The sequence below is a fragment of the Pantherophis guttatus genome, chromosome 1 (assembly GCF_059756535.1).
Source record: "Pantherophis guttatus breed Tessera chromosome 1, ASM5975653v1, whole genome shotgun sequence".
Lineage (NCBI taxonomy): Eukaryota > Metazoa > Chordata > Lepidosauria > Squamata > Colubridae > Pantherophis > Pantherophis guttatus.
In genome coordinates this window covers 70,929,499-70,948,652 of record NC_142063.1, presented here as the reverse complement: position 1 = coordinate 70,948,652, position 19,154 = coordinate 70,929,499, and the positions used below count along the sequence as shown (strand labels likewise).

The window sequence follows — 19,154 nt, the reverse complement described above, 5'->3', positions numbered from 1 at the left end:
AATTCAGCTGATTCAGTGTAAGTGCTACCTAGTGTATGGTACCACAAAATTTCTTTTTCGTGTACATTAATGGAATGTGAACTGAAATATCTGAGTGGGAAAGGAATCTTGGAGTCAGGATGTGTAGCTCAAGATAACCCATTGCATACGTATTGTAGAAACCACAGAAGTCGTGTTTTGGATTCATTAAAAAGGGAACTGAAAAAGGATGATCAAATAGGGGAAGTGTCAGGTATCATTGATACATAGCTGAGTTGGCTGACATTGGGAAATCCTGAGAGTGGCTGGAAAGGGCTGCATTTAAAGAAAAAAAAACAGCATTGATCATGGCAGCAGAAGAAGAGGAACTAAGCACCAGATCCATAGAAGCAGGAGTAGACGAGATCCGAGGTGCAGACCACGCAGAGGCCTCAGAAACACTCCCAACACATAGTGGCAGGGTGTGAGATGAAGGCAGGAACTGCATACCCTGAAAGGCACAACTTGAGTAGCTGTACACCATGTATAGGAACCTCTGCACAGCGTATGGGCCTTCCAAATCCAGATGGGAGATTCCGCAAAAAGTTGTGAAGAACAACAGGCTTAAAATCCTGTAAGATTTTCAGATCCAGATGGATAAGCAGCCAATCAGACATTGCAGTAGATAAGGACCAGAGGACAGCAGCGGTGATAGATGTAGCAGTCTCAAGTGACAGCAACATCAGGAAGGAGTATGAGGAACTGCAGAAGTACCAGGACCTGAAGGAGGAACTAAAGGGAATATGGAAAGTAAAGATCAAAGTGTTACCAGTGGTAGTAGGAGCATTTGGGGCTGTTACCCCTAAGCTGGGAGAGTGGCTCCAACAGATCCCAGGGAAAACATCAGAGCTCTCTACCCAGAAGAGGGCAGTACTAGGAACAGCCAAGATACTGTGCAGAACTCTCAAACTCCCAGGCCTTTGGTAGAAGACATGCCATCCATAGAAATGAGGAGGGAATTTACATATATGTTTATGCCCATGTGCACATAGGTATATGTATAATATGGAATGTAGACAGATGTATGACTTCTTTCATAATATGACATAACATTACCTAGGGAATTTTATTATATTGGGTCAGCTTTGTCTTGATCAGCAGAACGTGTCTTGTGTTTTATGTGACGACAAGGTTTGTCGTACATATTCAGCAGCTTCATATTCTGCTGCTGTGTTTTCGACTTTGTTGGCCGCTTAAAATGAAGTAGCGTTGTGCTTGTAATTCATTTCATAGCCACTAGATGGTGCATGCAAGAAACTTTATGAAATGTTCTATATTTGTTGAATTCTTTTCAGATGAATTTAATCAGAAAATGTATCCTGACTTAAAAGCATGTGACATATTTTGTTTTGCTCTGCGTTGCATTGTAGAATCTATACTCCATTTACAGAAGATACAGAAACTGTTGGACAAAGAGCTCTGAATTCTGTACTCAATGCTGCCATCATGATTAGTGTCATTGTTGTCATGACAGTACTCCTGGTTGTGCTTTATAAATATAGGTGCTATAAGGTGAGCTCAAAATTATTTATAATATTTTCATTCAAACTCCCATTTCCATTTATTTATAATGCTATTCTGGAACTTACGCTATTCCAGTTTGTAAAGGACCAAAACAATTATTAAATCTATGCTTCATCTGAAGATTAACTATGAAACAGCAGAATGGGACAAAAAAAATAACATACTTTTGTATTTTACAAAAGAAATTTGTAATAATGATCATCAGAAATTGGGAGTTAGATATTTTAAATCTTAATTAAAAATGATTTTGGAAAAGAAGGAGACCGTGAAATAAATTAAAATGACTGTTAACCTGATATTAAAAGGTATTTAAATAACCAAATATTGGCCTATGTTGGGTGACTCCTTTAATTTCACCAGATTTTTGTTCCTCTTTGTTTTGTTAAAAAAAAAAACTTTATTCTGTTACATGATCCACAGATTGATATAAGCAATTCAGGTTTTACTGACAAAAGTAAAACATACTGCAATATAAATTTATAAAGTTTTTAAATTAGATTTTAACGGGTGAATGGAATCCAGTGCAAGAAATCAGTTAATGTGGACAAAATTGTCAAATGAAGCATGGCAAACCAAATTTGGAAGACCTGCTTTTATACACTATTAAACCAGGGGTGGGTTTCACTTACCTTTGCTATCGCTTCGCTCGTGCACTCACGCTTCCTTTGCTCATGTGCGGGTCACTTCTGCGCATGCGCAGATCGTATTTGATGACATCCGGGTGGGTGGGCAGAGCCTCCCACCGCCGCTGCTACCAGTTCGCCCAAACTGGGGCGAACCGATAGCAACCCACCACTGTATTAAACGATACTTTTTTCTAAATTTAATTTAGAAAGAATGTATAGGTTGGTTGTGTTATAGAACAATTTAATTTATAGATCGTGCAATATATGTAACAGGTCTAAATTATCAGAATTATCTGTGAATATTTCTGCACTGAAATTATAGCCATATAATTATCTTCATGTGCATATTGATTAAATGTCAGTACTCTGATAGCAACACTGGATAAAACACCATATTGTGCATTCCAAAGAATAGTGCAGGTTCTGGATTATATATACTTTTCAGTTCAGATGCATCTTTAATTCTCAGCATGAAAGTGAAATTAAACAGCAAGCAGTAGTTGCCTGGATCTTAATCTTTCCTGCACAGTCAGATACTAGATGAGTAGACAGCATGATGTACCCATTCCAGATGTACACTTCAGGTAGTCCTCAACTTACAGCAGTTCATTTAGAGACCACTCGAAGTTACAACATTACTGAAAAAAGTAGCTTATGACCATTTTCACACTTTGCAGCATCCCCACAGTCATGCAATCAAAATTCAGACACTTGGCAACTGACTCATATTTATGATGTTTACAGGATCCAAGGGTCCCAGGTGCTCGTGACCTTCAGACAAGCAAAGTCAATGGGGAAATCAGATTCACTTAACAACCATGTTACTAACTTAACTTCAGTGATTCACTTAACAAATGTGGCAAGAAAGGTCATAAAATAGGGCAAAACTCACTTAACAAATGTCTCGCTTAGCAACAGAAAATTTGGGCTCAGTTGTGGTCATAAGTTGAGGAGTACCTGAATATAATTGCATCTCATAATCCTTTAAAGGGGGCTTTAGGATTTTAAAGGACTTTAAAAAGGGGCTTAGGACAGAGAGAGAGTTTGTCAGAAATCCTTGGTGTCTAGGTGGGACTCTGCATACAGCCCTCAGGATTTCATAAGAAAATACTATATGAAGATGTTCTAAAGTTTCAAATAACCATTTGTCAATCCAACATCAAGTCTGAACAGTAAAAACATCTTTTATTTGTGTTTCAGGTGATCCACGGTTGGCTCATTGTTTCTTCTCTCTTTTTGCTTTTCTTTTTCTCATTTATTTACTTAGGGTAAGTATAGAAACATTTTGCTATTTAGATTTGTCAAAATGGGGGGAACAGGTTCAGGTTTTTGAATATTAAGTAAACTTAAATCCTAGCTACTATATTAAGGTTTACATATAAGGATTACATTTAACAGTAACAAATGTTTATAATTCAGAGTTTTGTATAATTCTTAAAAATATGTGACTTTTGGATTTCAAAGAAACAAAGCCATGTATAGATCTTCTATTCTGATATATATATAATTTATATTTGCTGATAAAGAAATAAAGGGAGACTAGTATAGATCTATTTCAAACTTTGTAGCTCTCATCAGCTTGCCAAACCCTTACTCAGATTCGAACTTTGGGCTGCCTGCATATTAACCTCTGAGCCACAAGTTCTCCTTCCTTTATCAGCTGAGCCAAGGGAAAGATTAAGTGTTTTTTCTGTGGAAGCACCTAGTCTACCCCAATATGGGAGGGAGCATACTGCTCACACACACATACATACTTCTGTCAATACAATGAAATTTCATTTCTTTCGGGACAGAGATGTCTATTATTTGTGAAAGTCATTTAAATGTTATAATGTTGCATCATTTGTGTAATGAATTCATTACGCAAATAATACAGGTTGATGCAAACAAAATAATTTTGTCATTTGACATGAGCAGAGCTATGTTTACGAAGTCCATTATATCAAGGTGTACTAAAATGAGGTTTCATTTGTACAGTGAAAGCAAAATAATGCTGTAACGATGGTTCTCGTACTCTAGTATTAGAACAGATGCTTTAGATAGAAAGATCAAGGTTTATGATAATCTTTGAGAGGGAGAAAGAGATCCTATTCACATGTGATAGTTGTATACCGTGCTAAGTTCTGCATAGTTAGTCCATGGCTCATTCCTCAAATACAGTGCATAGCAACAGAATTTTCTCCCCACTTTTCAGTGCAACTGGGCAAGTGAAAGCACAGTACAAGCAAACAACCAGATTAGTTGTTGCCAAAATGATAAATGTGTAGAACATTCCTCCCTCCCCAAAGGGTATGGCTTTTAACCGTTTACAGGCAGCAACCAGAAAAGCAAGAGTTTGAATCTTGATTTCACTCTAAATAAAAACATGCATTTCACATACATACTAAAAGTCTTTAATGAGGGCTTCATTAATTCTGCTGCAGTCCATCTATTTATTAGCTCTTTATTAGCTCTTTAATCTATTTATTAGCTCTTCTTGAAAGTCTATATTGTAGTTTCTTGACTGACTGAGAGATCTAATACAGGTTACCACAACAAATTGCTCTGCTGGTTCTATCAGCATTGCTGAAGAAGCTTAAGTCTTCTGTAAACTTGCCATTTTGGGATAAACTTTACACTCTGTGTAAAAAGATTGTTTTAAAATTACTGTCTAATAAATTGGAAAAAAAATACCTTTAGCAACTGTTAGATTGAATATTAAATTTCTTAAATATGTTAATCTAATTTTGGCTACCATAATAACATTTATGTTTACATACTGTATGTCCCCTATTGATTTCTTTTTCTACAATGCGTTTTATTTTCTGTTGAATCATTTGTATTTCTGGATAACACTATTGATTTGGCATTGAAATAGTAGTTCACATCTTTATTTATTTTTTATTTATTAAACTTCCGTGCCACCCATTTCACCTAAAGTCGGCTCTAGGCAGCTTACAACCAATAAAAGCATCAAAATAAAACATCAAAACAATAAAAATGAACACTAAAATTGACTTAAAACTTAACAAAGATGGCAAGCAGCAAGGTGCTTTATTTGAATATCACAATTTCACACTATATACCATTGTCAAAATCACAAGTACCTCTTAATATTTTGTCTTTATGTTTCAGGGAAGTTTTTAAGACTTATAATGTTGCCATGGATTACATTACTGTGGCACTCATGATTTGGAACTTCGGGGTGGTCGGAATGATCTGCGTTCACTGGAAAGGCCCCCTCCGTCTTCAACAAGCCTACCTCATTATGATAAGTGCTCTAATGGCCTTGGTGTTTATAAAGTATCTTCCTGAATGGACTGCTTGGCTCATCTTGGCAGTAATCTCGGTGTATGGTAAGATTCCTCTATCCCCATTTTCAGTTTTCAGTAAAAGCCCTTGAAAACCCTTTCAAAAAATTAGCTGGTATTCTTTTTATGTTTGGGATGCCAGATTATTTTAATGATTGGGAAGTTATATTGTAAATCTGGATCACACCTTAAATAAGCTTTGTAGTGGGGGGCTTTCATAATATGGGTACTTGGTTTCTCTCAATCTTACATAAAGGCTTTCACTGTAGGAGAGGACAGTTTTTTGACTTCAGGTTTCACAAACTCTTGGCACAGGCTGAAACTTACTGACTATCAGTGAACATTCCTTCATTGCTCTTTGGGATGGCCAAACACGAGAGTAAAACCTGGCCTGTATATATATATATACTGAAGCAGGTTTAGTTATTCTTTGAAGAATAGGACTGGGATCTTTTCTAACAAAAGTCAGTTGAGTTATGCAGAATGGACCCATGCATTGTCAGTCAAGCCTGAATTTGATTGGGGTGTGGGATTGTTTGTATCATTGGGTATTCTGACATGAATTCAGTTTGACACAGTTTGAAGCTGAAGGAGGATTGAGCCTTCAGTCAAAACATCATTCCTAACCAATGAGTCAACCACATTCTAATGGCTGGTTGACCAGAAGAGGAGGAGAGAAGTCGCCAAGCAACCAGCTCCCATCTTGGTTGGACAATGTGACAGTTTGTTTTGGGAACTTGAGAAACTGAAACTTATATTGGGGTGAAAAGCCCGGGAACTTCAGTACTGGCTTTTCACCAATTAGGCCAAGATGGTGTATCTAAATAAATTTGTCGTTTGAGTGAAAGGAATGCCTCGGAATTCAATTTGTGATGGATGCATTACTTGGAACCTGACACTGTCAAGTTTAGACATCTGTCACAAATGCTGTTGTATCATCTAGGAACATCTTTTGTCGAAGTGTACTTTCTGCCAAACGTCCCTCAGGTATAGAAGTTTCTGATAACTTTTCAGTGCTGATGCAAAATGTGTCTAGGAAATCTGTCTGCTGACTCAATTACTGCCATTAGAGATGGGACTTGTTATGTCACTTGCAATTTTATAGCGATGTGGAAACAAAGTGTGCTTTATTATATACCATGTTTTTGAGCACATGCTCCCTTTTACCACATTATGTGCTAATGTTCTTTCTAGAAAGAATTTATCAACTACAGCAGAATCCTGGCTTCCTTATTTTAATAAGGAAGGCACATTTGTTCTGCGTATAAAAAATATCTAGTATTAAAGATGAGAGTTATCTAGTGTCTCCCTCTTATATTTGGTCATTAGCTGAAAATTCCTCTTTCCTTCCCTCTCACAACTTTCAGCCTCCCACCTTGGCACGCAGCTCCTTGCTCCTTTTCTCTCAGACTTTCTCTACAGTCTTTTTCAGGATAAAATTATTAGCCATGCATCATCTTCAAAAGCCACATACTGTTATTTGGGAGCTTTTGGGGTTCCCATATGCATTTGGCTGAACAGTGTGGGAAATTAGCTTGCTCTTATTCTGAAAAAAAAAAGTCCTCTCAACTTTGATTTTGATGGAAATTGAGGTAACTGCTGCAATACTGGACTGTAAAAGGAAATATATTTAGAACATCAAAATACTCAAATAAGCAAAATATAGTATAATGAGGTGTGCATTTAGAATTAAAGATTGCAACCCAATTTGTTAGATTAAACAAAAATCCTTTTAATGTGTATATTCATTGTTTTCCTGTTTACCAGCATGATAGTATTTTTTTAAAAAAGGAAAATATTGCTTATACGCTTTTATGTTTTAAATTTTGTAAGTACCAAAGACTTTTCACAGTGTAAAACAGCTCTACTTTTTGAAGTCTTCTTTTTCTTTCATACACACACACAAACAAACATACAGTTTGATTTTCAAGTGGGAACAAGCAGTTTGGCAGCATTTTAAGATATGCAGACAAACAAGTTTGAAATACCATATACTTTTTCCCAAGTTGTAAGGAATCCAAATGAACTTGCAAAAACATTCTTCTTCTGTTTAAGTTCAGAAACAAAGGATAGCCCCAAAAATACAGCTGTCACGTGCCATCAAATTACAGTGATTTAAAATACTATATTGTCTTAAAATTCCTTACCATTATACAAGTGTAGTTCTTATATATTGTAAGTTTAGTAACTTTACTGACTGTTAACTTCTATAGTTAGAACAATTACAAACTGACTCTATGTAAACCTTAAAGAAAAAAAATGTGTTTGGCAAGAGAGGTGTTTTTCCAATCAGGAGAAACCCAGGAATTTCAAACTATTGAATTTTTCCTGGGTACGAAAATGAAGTAATGACATTTAATAGGTGTCTGTGCCTCATAACATGATATGTAGGTGGGTACTGTTTCTTTGAAATAAAATAAAATGCTGTTTTATTCACTGGTATTTGACCTAAACCTAAGGCCTGTCTAAATGTTCATGTGAGTTTTCAAATCTGAAAAAAAACTGCTGCAGTATTGGGTGAGGCAGGGCAGGAATGGATTCAACCTGAGAGGCCCCAGTGAAATGGAGAATTGCCATGAGTTATCTAACTTCCTTATAGATCCTTGCCATAAGATGCCAGGGATATCTGAGCACCTTGTCTCCATAGAGTTTGGTGGATGACAGTTGAATTGGAAAATTGCTTTAACAAATAAGTAATTTCTGCTATTTTTTCAGGCAAGGAAAGTTTGCCTTTTTTTATAATGAGACTATACAAATGTGATGGCTACAGTTTGGTTTAAAATCTGGAGGGGGACCAATCCCTGCACATACTTAATTTTTTTAAAAAAGAAAATCTGTTGTATAGGAAAAATTATCCTTCCCAAAAAGGAATGATGGATGTTTGCTGCTGTTTAGTTATGTCCTTGAATGACAGCAAGTAGTATATTAGGTTACAAGTTGGTATGTTTATAATGTACATAGATGAGATATAGAGATTGAGGACGATCTCATTCAGATTAGAGTAGGTGGTTTGTTTCATAAAGTCATACCTAATGCATCCCAAAATATTACATGGCTGTATGAATGTTGATCCAGAAGGCATATAGGGGGGATGGTATGTAATCAGAAACTGCTTTCCTCTATGTTCAATTGTTAGACGCCTCTGGTAGACCAAAAAAACTTACGCCATGAGAAGGATATTAGATATCATGCTTTAATTATAAAAGTAAATACGGAATTCAGGCTGTTTTCTTCTATATCCTTTATTTTCTTCTCTGAATGTCACTGCGCTAAGTCTCCTTCCAATTTTTGAAATATCTCGTTTCATTGCCCCCCCCTCCCCCCCCACACACACTGGTTTGGTTTCAATTCTTATGCCGGTAGCACAGTAGCAATCAATTCAGATTAAGAGTAATAATGTCAGTGTTTATTATAGCATGTGTTTAAATTATTAACTTTCTAAAATGATTTTTTAATTATTAACGATTCTAAAAATGTGGGGCATATCACAGTATGGGCCATTAAATACCGTATTTCCCCGAAAATAAGACCCTGTCTTATATTTTTTTGAACCCTGAAATAAGCGCTTGGCTTATTGCCATGCGCTCAAAAGCCCGATTGGGCTTATTATCAGGGGATGTCTTAATTTGGGGAAAACAGGGTAGATTGAACCAAACAGTATTTTTCTGTTACAGTCTTTTATCAGTATACAAAATATTGTATGGAAGTCCCATGAAGCAGTCTAATTTATTACATTCATATGACTAAGTATTTCTTTCTGACCACGGAAGAGCCATTTTTCCAGTTGTTTAAAATGATCTCAATATCTATTTTTCAGATCTGATTGCAGTATTGTCTCCCAAAGGGCCTCTACGTATGCTAGTAGAAACAGCTCAAGAAAGAAATGAAACTTTGTTCCCAGCACTCATTTATTCATGTAAGAACGGATTATCTGATGCCTGCTTTGAACTGAGGGGAAACAATTCATCTAATTTTCTATTAAGATATGAAATGTTAGATGCTGCGAGTCACAGTTCCATTTCATAAGAAGACAGGTCTTTGTTGTGTGCTCAAAAGTTTAAAACCTGGCCTGAATAAGATGCTCCAGTTAGTAGCTTTCTTTCGACTACAGAAGCAAAAATGAGATACAGCAAAAATCTAATGTTTTAAGTATAACAAACACGTTTTCCCATTATGGTGACTTTCCAATTAAGTAGAAGTTAAGCAATATACTGTACTTTTAAAGGTTTACTATTAAAAAAGGAAAAAAAAATCATCCTACTTGATCTAAAATAGTTTGGCTATTTCAGGGATTTTGATTGGTTTTATGGTACAATGTATCAACTGATCCTTCGGTACAGTTTTTTACTGAAATGAGGCCATGATAGAACTACAAGATTAAAGAAGAGTACCTGTTTAGCAGGGTGCACATTTCAAAAAATATCTTTTTCTAGGGTATAATATCTGTTGGGTCTACTGTCATTTAATTATGCATTTATGCTAATAAAATTTTAAAAATACTGTTTTACAAAGGTATAATGCAATGTTTATTTTTCAGGTGGTATGTATTATTTGTTACAGTGGTACCTCAGTATTCATCATTAATTGGTTCCGGGTGGCATGATGAGTACCTAAAACAATGAGTACCAAACAATTTTTTCCCATAAGGAATAATGTAATGAGTCACAAGACAGCCAACACTGAATTCTAGCTTGTGAATTGAGTACCAAACAAACGATAAGTGCTGGGACAAAATTTTCATGTCAAGATGCGTTGAGCACCAAATTTGATGAGTTTCAAAGCAGCCGAGTACCAAGGTACCATTGTATTAAGATTGTCTTTCGATAACAATGGGCCCAAAGCACAAATAGAAAAAAGAAGCTTTGATATTGTCTTTCATTTTAATAACATCTTAGATGAATTCATTGCAAGGGTCACTGCAGTTTTCTGTGGGTACAACACAACAGAACGTTGGTAAATACTTAAAATGTATATATAATCATAATGTGATTAAATAACATATAACAGCAATAAATTAGGTCTTCTTTTTTCCATTAGCAACAATGATATGGCTAGTAAATATGGCTGAACAAGATCCTGAAGCCCAGAAGGGAGCTTCTAAAAATGCCACTTACAATCAGCAAGGTGAGGTGTTTTTTTAAAAAAATCTTTGTAAAGTCGTGTGAGAAATGGAGAATAAGAATTGCCAAGCAGTTTCATGTTAACCACCTTATATTTACAGAAGGGCTTTACTATTTAAATACTGAATTTGTGTCCATCAATGAAGCATAAGCAGTGCACACTGATTTGAATCCCTCTGCCAGAAAAATGGTTTCCTTATCATTTGTCTTGAGATAGTTTTACTTCCACTCACCTCCAGGAATCCTTGTAACAAATGAGGGGAGGGAATTCTGCAAGTATTGGCTTGGGTCTTTTTTTTTTCTAGTAAGGATGTTGTTTTAACAACACAGCTTCTACTTTTAGACCTCAATTCCTTTTTAAAAAGAAATCTACAGAGACGACTTCCATTTACTAACAATAGCACTTAGACTTACATACCACTTCACAGTGCTTTACAGCCCTCTCTAAGGGGTTTACAGAGTCAGCATATTGACCCTAATAACCTGGGTCCTCATTTTACCAACCTCGGAAGGATGGAAGGCTGAGTCAACCTTGAGCCAGTGAGAATCGAATAACAAATAAATCATAAAAAAAAGTAAAATTTAGAAAAGTCATCTTTTACAAATCTTGAAGAATGGGGAGAAAAATCTACTTCTCTCCTCTACTACACATTATGAAATATCTTTAACTTAGTACAATAAACATACTTCTAACTAAGTAGCAAACACAAAAGAAAAATGTGGATTTGTTCTAAGATAATGTCTGGCCAGGTAGAAGATGCAAAACACTTTATAGATGGTACTGGGTTATGATGGTAAATTGGGACTGGAAGTTCTCTTGCTAACTCATAGAGCACAATGCCATGTGACCACACCAATTTACGACGGCAGCTCTGGCAGTTCCAGTTGTAGTCATTAGGTGAATTCTGCATAGTTGTTAAGCATAGCATCATATGATTGCCATTTATGACCACCTGCCAGCTTTCCCATTGACCTTGCTTGTTGGAATCAGGCCGTGAAGGTCTCAAATAGGGACTACATGACCATGGGATGCTGCCACAATTATAATTGCAAGCCTTTTGCCAAGTGCCTGAATCCCAATCATGTGACCATGGAGACACTACAATGGACTCAACTGCAAGTACTGGTCTTTGGTGTCCTCATTCAGTGCCATTATAACTTTGAACAATTGCTAAATAAATCGTCATTAACCTGTTCAACATTTTTTCCTTGTTTCCAGCTAAAGAAATTTCTTTACCTATTTAGATTATTGCCAACTAACAGCTACCATATTGTCCATACCATATTGTCTCTCCAGTTTTTCTTTCCTTCCATGTAGGTCTTACTTGAAAACAAATGAGTCTGTGGGAATAGAACTAACAGTTTGTGATATTTTCAGCTTTCTGATAACCAGAACTATTGGGTTTTATAACAATAGAAACCGATAGACCTCAGATATTGGACCTCAGTTCCATCATTGTCAACTAACATAGTCCTTGGTCAGAGATGATGGAAAATGTCCAAAATTTGGAGGGCCCTAATTTCTGAGCTAGTAAAATGAAACTGTGTTTGAGTTGGGCACCCACATATATTTGTTTAATAAATAAATTTAAAAAGTCAGAGGTTTTAGATTTCAAGAGAAACAGAAGGGAAGATTTTAGTGAGACTGAAAGAAATCCCTTATGAATAAATGTAAGTGCTTTTTCCTTGACTCATGATGATTGCCTAGGCCCTAAGCAAATCCATGCAGTTTTCCTGGCAAGATTTTCAGAAATGGTTTGCCATTGCCTGATTCTTGGGACTGAAAGAGAGTTTCTGGCCCAAACTCGCCCACTTGGTTTTGTGCCTAAATCAGGTCTTTTAACTCATAGTTTCCTGCTTTCTGGGCGGGTGCCTTAAATCAATATACCAAATTGGCTTTCAGATATGTTCTTAAATTTATTCCGTGTTAAATTGAAAATGGTACATTTTTCTAGATTTTCTAATTTGTGCATGTACACTGGAAAGTATTGTTCTATTATATTAAAGGCTACTTTTATTTCCACAGAATTGAGCATAAAATTGAAGTACAAATTTGAAGAGCATCTTATTTTTTTTAAGAAAGCAAAATAATCAGTTCCATGAGTATACATGTTTATTCCTGAGAGCTCTTTTATTGCTCTTGCAAGTTTCCCAGCACATAGAACTATTTCTAATTTAGAAAGCCATATGGACCTAGCTAGAAATAATAGGGACTAGTGGGAATAATAATATTCTATATTTGCCTCCAAAGCAGAGATCTTAAATACATACCATCAGACTATTTTACTGCTCCTAAAGTTCTAGTTGTGATTGTTTCCTTGTTAGGCAATTAGCTCACTTGAGTTCTATCAGATTGCTTTTCAGTATCAGAATAGGATCAAATGTCAGGCAGAATGAGTAGGCTATCCTCAGGCATCCACTCTTAAAAGGCTAGCAGTTTGATATCTGTTTATTTAATTGATTGTGATATTTTCACTGCCAGGCAAGAAAACAATGTACATGTAGCATTTTCAATAAATAGACCGTCATTGTGTTCTTAGCATATATGTTGGTTGAAGCCAATGGAAATTATAATCCCAACATAACTGGAGCACCATGGGCAATTTGCTGCTGTATAGCTTAACTTGCAGGGGTGTGGGGAATAGTATTTGCTTTTTTAGCTGAGGTAACATAATGCCTTTGGATGGTGCTAGATGCTTATAATGTATGTCACTGTCCAGTTTTACTTCATTTGCTAAAACTGATTTGCAACCATCTTCTTTTCAAATCTATTTGCACTGAAGATCACTATTACTCTATACCTGTGAAAAATTAAGTACAGGTAGTCTTTGACTTACAACAGTTCGTTCAGTGACCATTCAAAGTTACAACGGCACTGAAAAATGTGACTTATGACCATTTTTTCACACTTTCGACTGTTGCGGCATCCCCATGGTCACATGATCAAAATTCAGACACTTGGCAACTGACTCGTATTTAGGATGGTTGCAGTGCCCTCAGGTCATGTGATCACCTTTTGCGAGCTTCTGACCAGCCAAGTCAATGGCCAGATTCACTTAACAGCCATGTTACTAAATTAACAACCGAAGTGATTCACTTAACAAATTTGGCAAGAAAGATCGTAAAATGGGGCAAAATTCACTTAACAAATGTCTCACTTGGCAGCAGAAATTTTGGGACTCAATTGTGGTCATAAATCAAGGATTACCTGTATATTCAAACTTTAGGATTTGGATGCACCCTAACTTATTTTTCATTTGTGTAGTACTTCGTTTTTGTTAGGACAGTGGCAACTTTTTTTCCCCTATCAACTATCATATAATCTAATGATGTATTTGGATGATGATCACAAGAGCGTAGTAGAAATGCCTGTGTATTTCAGTTACAGTGAATCAAAACCAGAATGCAGGTCCTGAGGTAGATGATGGAGGTTTCAACCCAGAATGGGAGCAGCAACGAGACAGCAGGATTGGGCCAATGCAGTCAACCCGTGAAACACGAGCAGCAGTTCAGGCTCTTCCCGCTAATTCCCTAGCAAGTGAGGATCCAGAAGAGAGTAAGTAACATGTATAAATAAATATAATTCAGTTTTCCAGGCAACACAGAAACTTACTGTTGATTTAGGGTTGACAACCTTTTAGTTGCTAAAATACATTACTTAATACTTTTGGGGTTACGTGGGCTGCAAAGTGCATGAGGCCATGTCCCACATGTAGGCAGAGGTTGGATGTTTTTAGGTAGTTTTGAAGAGATTGCTTTTTCTTTGAAAACGCCTGTCTTTGAACTTAAGCTACAATTTTCAAGTTTCCCATGTCAGAATTGGAGTAAACTGTATTCTCAGTAATCACAGAGAAAGAGAGAGAGAGACTCAAGGGTTTTAGAAGGGAAATTTGGGCCACAGGTTACCTGTCTCATCTTTAAAATGCAATTTTCTGGCCAAATTCTGATAATTATAGAAGCAGCAGCAGCTGTTATTTTTAGCCCTCTTGCTATGTTATGTTCCCAAAAATCCTTATTTAAGTCACTCTTAAAGTGAATTGAAAACTTCTCTTGATGAATGATAGCATAGCAAGCATTTCTTGTAAATTTGCTTTATGGAATTCAGCCAACGTTACATGAGTGAATTTCTTGGGAACCTGTTTGAGCAGGTTTGTGTGGATGCCTGAAGATTTCAGGGAAATAAGAAATTTAGATGTCTTGGGCTTTCTGTTCTGCTGGTGTAAAGAAATCAAGAAATGCAAACCAAACTATTTAAATGTCCTGCTCAAGGAATGAGAATAAAGCAAAAATGCTTCATTTACTCATACAGCCACAAAAAGAGAGTGCTCTTTAGTCCCACTTGTGAGTAATCCATCTGATTAGTTTCTCCTGGAAATCATGTCAAACCTTGGAGTAAATGTCACTCTCCCCATTGATATAAAAGCTGACCTCTGTAATACTGTTTGTAACAATATATAGTCTAATAGAAAGTGTGGGTTTATTCGTTAATCAAAAACTGTTGTGAATGCAGAATGATCTGTGTAATGATTTTCAAACTGACAGAAAATATGTTAATTTTAATGATCCCTTGCAACTTTATAGCCAGAATTCCTCTTAATAATGAGGTATTTTGGTAGAAGTAACATAAGCTGCATTTTGGCAAGCTAAACAGATCTCTGCCATCGTGTTCCCAAGAGGACTGCTGTTGCTTTACCTCAGTTCCTTTTAATCACTGATGAAGCTATTTAGATTTTTTTTTCTGTCCTTCTCGTAAAGCTTATGCTAAGTTTTAATTTTATGAAATTCATTGCTGTGGTCCTTTGAAAAAGAACAGATTGCTAGTTCATATTTTCTGCATCATAATTATATCTATTTTTGGTTCATTTGTTCATATCTTTGTTCTGCCAGAGATGCTTATGACCTTGAAAAAGTTGTTGGGAAATGCGTTCCATGCAACCTTCAATTTCCCTTTTCAGATGGATACACTTTGTACAAAGGATGTGCAAACTACTCTATGCCCAAACCGTAATAAAAATCCAAGATTGAACATATCCCTTTTCAGAACGTATGTAGATAATAGGCGGTGACAGGGAATGGAGCAAAGGAAAGAGAGGCTTTAGGGAAATCCAAGTGCCAGACAACACTAGTAAGATATGCTGCACTGGGATACCAGCAGTGGGAGGAAGGTTGGGAATATCTGGGTAAGTGGGGTGATGGAATTTGCCATGCTGTAATCATGTCCTTATTGATTAGGCTTTTGTGAAGGACAAGGGACATAAACCAGTACATTTGGCAATGGTAACAAATCAAAGGAGATTCAATACTGAATGTATTGAATCCTTGACCAGATGAAATCGTTGTCAGTCTTAAAATGAGAGTTTCCTCTTTGGAAGACACTAAGTTCTATAGCAAATAAGCTTTACATAGAATAGATGCTATCAATGTAGAAGGCAGGTATCCTATCTTGGCTGACAGTGATCTTCCAAGCAATTGTCATCAGAGACCTTTGCTCCAGTATTCATTCTGGCATTAACTACATTACTATATGTACCAAGAAAATGTGCCAATAAACTGTTTCTGTGACATCTAGATTCTAGACTGAGATTCTCAAACAGCTATAGTATTTCTATGTATAAATACTATACATAGTATTTGTTTTTTGTTTTTTGTTATTGGAAATCTAAATCTTAATTTCAGCATTCTGGTGAGAGCTCAAGAAGATAGCTCATAGGAAACCTGTCTGTACCAGTTGTCTTAAGGGCAATAACAACTTCTCAGTACGGAATATATTCAATGAGTATCATTCTGAGAAGAGGTGGCTCAGTTTAGTTCTAGTAAATATCAGACAACTAGAATTGCAGTAGATCTGGTAGCTTTTTTAAAAAAGTTTTTTATTAATAATACAAATTAAAAACATTGGACATGGTTTGACCTCTCCGGTTTAGACATTTTCATCAAGTTTTACCTTGCAACAGATACACTTCCTTATCGCTATACAAGTTTATACTATTTATCACATTTCAAACATGTAAGTGCTTTCATCTGTGAAGGTTACATCGATACCACGTTCATTCCTATTTATCACAGAAAACTAAGATAGAAATTTCTAAACATTCAACTCATCAATAATCCTTTGTCCTGAAGAAGTATTAGCTAAAATATTAACTTGTACGGAAATAAACAGATTGACCCTGGAACTCAAGGATAAGAGCGAAACAGAGTATTATGAAATTTGGAACAAATTTTATTATTGGATGGAGAGGAGGAGGAATGCCAGGATCTGGTAGCTTTTTGTTGTCATGCACGGCTTCACTTTTCAAAATTAGTTGAGAAGGTGATAATTTTTTCCATGTAAAGATAGGTCATGATGCATATTGCCTAGTTTACTCAAGATTTCATCTTTAGAACTGTGGCACTCCTTTTCTGCAATCTTCCTTGTATAGTTTAGTTCTGTCAGAGGCAATGGCGACAGTACTTTTGCTCTGGTCAGTCTTTTCCGGTTCTGATGGCATAATTCCAATGACACCAGTGCACCTCTTGCTTTCACAGGAGGGCCAGAGACCATCTTTGGCATTATTGTGATCATTACACACTTGGGCTGATGGCTTTTCATTTCCACACTCATCTACAGTTTTTCCTTCCACCTTGGAGGTGATTATTATGCACGAGTAAATTTTCATAATAAATCAAGGATGTACCTTAGAATTCCAAACATTATAATAGCACTTAAGAATTTAGGATGAAAATCAAGATCCCTTCTGTTTTATGCAAATCGAGAGTTTACTTCTAAGTGCTGCCAAGCTGTTCATTATCGTACAAATAAGGGCAATAGATCAGTTGGTAACCTGTAAACATAGGTTTAATTATAAAAATGCTCTGTCAGTTGAAACATATATCTTAAAACATAATAAGAATTTGGTAGGAGACATTGAGGCAGGTATATGCTCTTACACATGACGATCTATTATTTTGAGGACAGAGTGCAGTTTACCCATTTTTTTCTCTCTCTATGCAGAAAAACAGAAGTTGTTTTTCATTATAAAGTTGTAATAAATAAAAAAACACTCTGAAACGGCTTTGCATGCCATTTCATTGGCTTTAACAAAGACTAATTTCCTTGATAATAGCATCGAAAGGGCAAAAGAATTAAGAGGAATCTTGTAGGCAGGATTTAGAAGCATATTAGGTGTTTTGTGTAATAAAGAGGAAAAGCAATAATAGCAGGATTTGTCCAATATAGTTGCATTCTCTGCTTCTGAGCAACAGCAGGGAAGGGAGAGGTTGCAGTCCCTGGACTGTTTTTGCATTTGGGTTCAATGATTATCAACAGCGTGCTGGAGCCAGCTCATGATGGGTGGTGAGAACCAATTGTTAAATTTTCAGGAATTTTGGATGCTGGTTGAAGCAAACCTGAGCTATGATGCCTGTTGTACAAATCAGCTATTCTGTGACTAGTGATATGGAGGTGACACTGGAGCTGCAGAGTCAGTTCTTAAACAGTTATTGGCACACAACTGGTTAGCATCGTATTTTAAAATATCATTCCTAGTCAGTTGTCCTCAACAGACAATTGAATCTCAGCTTCTTAAGGCAAAATATGAAAATAAGCGTTTTGCCAACAGTGTGCCTTGCTTCTTCCTTCACAGAATGAGCCAATAAATCAGGAACCTTCTGTTTAACTATAGCCTCTTAACTAATTCATACTGAAACTTAACCGTAGCTTGAATTCAATTTAACTTTATTTTCCAGACAAAACAAAACTATATGCTCAACTGAAAGCTTTCTATTTTGTTTGTGCTATGGAGACAGCAAAGGGGTTTCATAGTCAAAAGGTTTATTTATATCTTAGTTTACTTTCCAGCTTATTTTTCTTCATTAATCTATTTGAAATTTGGAAGCTAAAAATATTTCTCGAGGTTTGTTCAGATGCAGACATGCAGAGAACATCTCTAATTGAGCTGACAGCAACAAAAAAAATAGTACCACACTTTTAAATGTTCCATTTCTTCTTGGTCTTAATAAATGCACTGTGACTAAACATGAGTTGCTGCATACAATGGTTTTAATTTCTATTCGACGTGTTTTTTTTTCCCTTTGGCAGGAGGAGTTAAGCTTGGCTTAGGAGATTTCATTTTCTACAGTGTTCTAGTTGGCAAAGCTTCAGCAACAGCCAGTGGAGACTGGAACACAACTTTAGCCTGTTTTGTAGCCATTTTAATTGTAAGTATATTTCCCCTTCCCTTTCTTGTTTGATGCCATAACTAGTTAAATTAGGTAATAATGCTCTTCTTTAGGAATTGTTTAAACGTATCAACTGGACAATTTCAGAGTTTTTTTCTTGCAGGTTTTTCTTTCTGTTTTTTTTTTAATGAATTATACAGTATTTGCAGTCTGATAATTCCTCTCATCCCTCTGAAACTTGATAGATGGATGATAGTTTCTGTATTTTATCTCCACTTTCACAAGAAAAAGGAAAGTAAACTCCTTGTCAGTTCTGACTAGAAAAATACCATTCTCTAATAAGAGGTTGTAGAAAAAAGTTCAGCTTCTCCGAGAAGCATCCATCTAGAGAGATTGCTAGTTGCTGGATTGGAATG

General features: G+C 36.1%; 1 protein-coding gene across 1 annotated transcript in view; it reads left to right on the top strand.

The window, feature by feature from the left end:
• The window catches only part of PSEN1 (presenilin 1), a 35,983-nt gene that overhangs the window by 11,895 nt on the left and 4,934 nt on the right, over window positions 1–19,154 (top strand). The window contains exons 4-10 of the mRNA XM_034417716.2: window positions 1,389–1,530; window positions 3,369–3,436; window positions 5,283–5,503; window positions 9,276–9,374; window positions 10,496–10,582; window positions 13,961–14,134; window positions 18,659–18,777. Of these exons, the coding sequence (XP_034273607.1) occupies window positions 1,389–1,530; window positions 3,369–3,436; window positions 5,283–5,503; window positions 9,276–9,374; window positions 10,496–10,582; window positions 13,961–14,134; window positions 18,659–18,777 (910 nt within the window). The remainder of the gene's footprint in view (window positions 1–1,388; window positions 1,531–3,368; window positions 3,437–5,282; window positions 5,504–9,275; window positions 9,375–10,495; window positions 10,583–13,960; window positions 14,135–18,658; window positions 18,778–19,154) is intronic.